Consider the following 5,576-nt stretch of genomic DNA (forward strand, 5'->3'; position numbering starts at 1 on the left):
ACATATATTATGTAAACAAAAACTTTTATTTTGGATGAGATTAATCACGATTAATTGTTTGACAGCACTATATATATATATTGTCAGGATTCTGGACGGTTTTGTTGTGTTTTTCCTCCCCATGTGCTTCCCGTGACCCAGTTTCACCCTCGTGTTGATCGTTCATTGCTCCCAGGTGTGTCTAGTTAATTACCCCATGTATTTAAGTGAGAGTCTGTGCTGTCTGTCTTTGTCCGAGATTATACGTCGAAGTTGTGTTTCCTGTGTGTCTCTGCCTGCCTTGTGTTACTCCTTGGATGTTGATTAAAGGACTGCTGTTTGAGTTTACTCCTCGTCTCCTCATTCCTTGCTCCTCTCCGTAGGCTAGTGTGACAGAATCTCGGACCTAAACAGTTTAATCCGTGTGTTCCCTCCGTTTTTTCCCCCGTTTTTTTCCGTTCAGTGTTTTTTTCCCTGTTGTGTTCCATGGATCCCCTCGCCCGCCCCGAATACCTCCTCCTCCTGCTGGAGCAGGGGGAGAGATCGGTCGAGGACCATACCAGACTGTTCCTGGCCCTCGCTAATATCACCAGCTATCTGGACGACGTGCTCTGCGCGTTCTATGACGCCATCTTGAACCCCGCGTGCAGAGTGCTGTCGTCCGAAGATAGTCCTCGAGCGGATTTCGCCGCCTGTGTGGAGTGGATTCTGGCGAGAAACGGATCGCCTCTCACCGCCTCTTCCGAGGATGATCTCGCCAGATCCACTCCGGACCCACAGCCCAGCCCACCATCTCCCCGCTGCACGGAGCACGAGACCGAGCCCACCGTTGACGGAGAGCCAGAGCCCGCCGCGACCGACGAGCCATCGCCGCATGGAGCGACAGAGCAACTGATCGCCGAGGAGCCGGAGCCTGTGACGCCAGTCCAGGTGCGAGAGCCGGCTACCACGCCTGCCACGAGGGAGAACGCCGTGGCCAGTGAGATTGCGGAGAGGAGCTCCACCCACTGCAACAAGGCTGAGGGTGAGATATTACTGGATCTGGGAAAATGGTGAGTGGAATGAGACCTGATAGACTTTGATACCGACCTGCCCCCTTTACTCCCTCCTCCGTTGGTGAGCTCTGCCCCTCCAGTTAAGCCCAGAGAGGGCTCCCATTCCTGAGTTCATCCCAGAAAGCCCGGAGGCTCATTATAATATAAATATATATAATCATTTATAAGTTTTATACGATTTTTTTTCTTTTCTAAACTTGTCCCAAAAACCTGATAGACTAAATAATTATTATTCCTAATCGATGAATGATAAGTCTCATATCACCTCAGCAACACCTAACGTTACAGTAAAGCATCTAAAAATGCACACTCAGATCAGTTTAATACAGCAAACTGATGAAGTATTGTAATATAAATGGTTTAACAAACTGTTTACCAGTTGACTCATTTCTAACGTTCTCACACACAAAACTAAATACTGTAGAAACTGCTGACTTTTGGCATGAAGAGATGATCACAATAACCTTCTGACTCTATCCTGTGACATAAATCAAATTTTTCACTCATTTCTATCATCAAAGTAAAGAACAAATAGCCCCATTAAACACAACATTGTGAAACAGTACATCTGACTTGCCCTCCCCTTAATGTGCTTCCTAATGGCAATGGCTCCATTTCCTTTGGCTGGGTGCTTTTTCCCAGGAGGATGGAGGGAGAGGCCACTCCTGTCCCCCATGTCCCAGGCACCTCATTTTGGTACAATAGCCCATCGACAGTCCTGTAATCAGAACAGAATGTACACCGGGTGAACTGAGCACCACCAGGCTCCTAGTCATGTCTGTTTGAAGAGCCTGAGGAGACGGCCACCCCTCCAGAGCGCTGTTTCCTTTCCTCTCTCCACCAGTCACCTCCTCCCAATCCAACTGCCTCTTGTCTCGAGGCCACATGTGACACTAAGAGCTGCTTTAAGCTAGGAGTCAATGTTCTCATGAACAAAACAGGATTAATTCAGTTCTCTCAAGTCTGCACTTAGAGGTCAATGTCCCTAAAATTACAGTCCTACCACAATCTTATTGATTTGTCCTCTCATAAATTGGTTTTAGCTAAATAAACATATTACAAGCCATTTTGGATTTTTCTCCTTTTGTATAAGCTTTATCCAGTTTCTGGAGCTCTAACCTAACCTAAGTCTCATCATTAGCACCTACAGACTGAAAACCTTTAACACTGGCGGCACAAACAAAAAGTACAAAAAAGTAGGGTGAACTATGTAAAAGTGGAGTGAAGCACTGCTAAAAGTTTTTACTCTCATTCTTGAAGTTTTATCACAATACTACAACCCAAATTAACATTTAAATATTTTGGGTGGGAATCTTTAGGCATCTCCTGATTCTTTGGCAATCCCGATCACATTCAAAAATGACTCTTTCATTTGTTTTTATTATTAATTAATGAATTTACTAGCATTTTATTTATTTAATTATAAGTACTAATTATAAGCACACAAATGCCATCACACATATGTGGAAAAGAAACAGAATTGATACAGAATTGTTAAAAAAATTGAAATGCACTGGAGAATTGGTATTTAATATAATGTTAATTATAGACCTTTTAACACAATAAGGCACTATTATTTATTTGAACTGTATTATTTATTTTTTCAGATAAAGTGGGGCAGTGGTTTTAATTCAGCAAATATTTTAGCTGTATTTAAATTATTTTCCCAGATCTATCAGCAAATTATGTTTAAATACATGTCACATCTGCTTAAGTTGCTTGTTAGACTTCAAAAACAAAACAAATCCATCAGAGAGATAGCAGGAATATTAGGAATGGTCAAATCAACAGTTTGGTACATTCTGAGAAAAACAGAATGCACTGGTGAGCTCAGCAACATAAAAAGGCCTGGACGTCCACCGAGAACAACAGTGGTGGATGATCATAGGATCCTCTCCATAGTAAAGTGAAACCCTTTCACAACATCCAGCCAAGAGAAGAACACTCTCCAGGAGGAAGGTGTGTCACTGTCAAAGTCTACAATCAAGAGAAGACTTCACGAGAACAAATACAGAGGGTTCACCACAAGGTGCAAACAAGGCCAGATTAGACTTTGCCAAAAAACATCTAAAAAAAGCCAGACCACTTCTGGAAAAGCATTCTTTGGACGGCTGAAATTAAGATCAACCTGTACCAGAATGATGGGAAGAAAAAAAGTATGGAGAAGGCTTGGAACAGCTCATGATCCAAAGCATACAACATCATCTTTGAAAGATGAAGATTACCTTCTTTTTGAAGGTAAAAAGTGTATTATTCTGCAATGGCCAAGTCAATCTCCTGATCTCAACCCGATTGAGCCTGGTTAATCTCATCGCCACCAGTTCATAGTCAAGATAATCCATAAAAAAATCAGCCTGAACTGGCTAATAACCATAAATGATCTATAATAACCATGAACTGGTCAAGCCCTAGAAAAAGTAATACAGGACGGTATGGCACAGATTTTATTAGGAAATTAGAATATATCTAGGCTCTAACTATTGTATGTAATGTTTTATGAACCTCATGATTAGTATGGTGTGGTGATTAATGATCCTAATTAATTCTAAAAGTTTTAAATAGCATCTCACTCTTTACCAAAAAGCTGCTGTCCCAGTTATATATATATATATATATATATATATATATACTAAAGGCAGAAAGAACCACAAACAAACAACAACTGAAGTCAGCTGCAGTAAAGGCCTGGCAAAGCATCACAAAACAGGAAACAGTCTCTGGTGATGTCCATGAGGTCCAGACATACGGCAGTCATTGCCTGCAAATGACTCTCAACAAAATATAAAAAATGAACATTTTATTTATGTTTACATTTATTTGTTACATTTGAGCCCCTGAAAATGGGGGGGGGACTGTGTATAAAAATGGTTGTAATTCCTAAGCATTTTATGTTATATTTTTGTTGAACCCCTTAAGTTAAAGCTTAAAGTCTGCACTTCAATTTTATCTTGATTGTTTTATTTTTAATTCTGTTCTGGTGGCATACAATGCCGAAATTATGAAAATTGTGTCAGTGTCCAAATATATATGGGCCTAACTGTATGAATGTATGTATGTATATGTATATACATATTTGTTTGGGTGTTTTTCAGAGTTTGCTTAAAACTCATTTGTTTTCTCTAGCTTTTGACAATGTTTTTTAGCTGTGTATGATATTTGTTGTTACTATTATTATTTATGTATTTTTATTTTATTTTACTATTATTATTTTTCATTTGTTTTTATATTATTCTTGGTTCCAGTCGTGGTGTTGAAAGTGCTTTATAAATAAAGTTTGAGTTGAGTTGAGTTGAGTATATATATGTATATATATATATATTTATTTTTATATATTCCATTGAATTTAATAGTTTCACTTAGTGAAGACTCACTAATAAATTGTAGAGTCTCGAGAACAGATCAGCGTTACAGTTGCAGACTGAAGGAAACTGGGATATTTTCTTTTTAAACATCTCCTCTAAAAACCTTTCTTGATCACTGCCCATCCTTCCCGGGCAGCCTGTGCTCTATTTACAGTCCTACATCTCCCCTCCTAACCTCCCTACACCCTCATTCCCGGATCTGTGAATAGTTTACATTGAGGGCTCAGAGGAATGTGAGCTTCTACACCAGGCCTCTTTATTACATAACACTCTCTTACAGTCTTGTGTGCGTGAGCTGACTCAGTGAACAAACACAGGTCTGAGAGTCCTCTACCTCAGCTTGAGGATGATAAATAGGTGGTTATGCAAACCCACATAAATCTAAAGGCTACCAATGTAATCTTACAAGTACATGTGTGGTATGAAATGCTGTCAGATGCCACTGCCAAATGAAGCAAGTGCAACAACTATTCATTAGAAATGTTTATCAAAACCCTCAGTAACAGACGCACCTCTTCCATGGCACTGATGAGGTTCTGTGTGGACTTGCTGATTTCTCCTCCACCCACGGTAGCAGCACCAGTGCTCTGGTATATGGAGTCTGGGCTACTGTGTCCGTTCATTTCCACGGTGTAGGTTGCCTTAGCTGGCCAGAAGAGCTGATTATGCATGATGAAGTAGACGGAAAACACGTACAGACCCTGAAAAAGAGGTTAGATGAGCTCAGCACACTGCCACATCAGATGAATAAAGTTATTTCCTCTATTCTATAGAGGGAAGTGGTGCAGCATCTCCATGAGATCCTAGTCAATAGATTTGTTACTTAAAGGGATAGTTCACCCAAAAATGAAAATTCCTTTCATTTACTCACCCTCATGTCGTTCCAAACCTGTATGAGTTGCTTGACAGAATATTCATTTAAAAAAATGTTTGAACTATCCCTTTAAGCAGTAAGTCATGCGATATTATGAATATAATCAAAGGTAAAAATATATATTAACAATTTAGCACACCTTCTAGCCCTACGTTTTTAAAAAAAGAAAATGCTAAATATATTGTGCATTTTAGCATGGCTGGAACTACACATTATGTATTATGCATCAGCATATTGGAACATAATATATAATAATTTGTATATATAACGTATAGATACAATAATTATACGTATGTATATGTATGT

The 5,576-nt window shown here is 39.6% G+C and overlaps 1 protein-coding gene across 1 annotated transcript in view; it reads right to left on the reverse strand.

The window, feature by feature from the left end:
* The window catches only part of adgrv1 (adhesion G protein-coupled receptor V1), a 138,467-nt gene that overhangs the window by 1,029 nt on the left and 131,862 nt on the right, over positions 1 to 5,576 (reverse strand). The window contains exon 89 of the mRNA XM_016527812.1: positions 4,909 to 5,097. Within this exon, the coding sequence (XP_016383298.1) occupies positions 4,909 to 5,097 (189 nt within the window). The remainder of the gene's footprint in view (positions 1 to 4,908; positions 5,098 to 5,576) is intronic.

The sequence above is a fragment of the Sinocyclocheilus rhinocerous genome, unplaced genomic scaffold (genome assembly GCF_001515625.1).
Source record: "Sinocyclocheilus rhinocerous isolate Xijiao unplaced genomic scaffold, SAMN03320098_v1.1 scaffold62, whole genome shotgun sequence".
NCBI lineage: Eukaryota > Metazoa > Chordata > Actinopteri > Cypriniformes > Cyprinidae > Sinocyclocheilus > Sinocyclocheilus rhinocerous.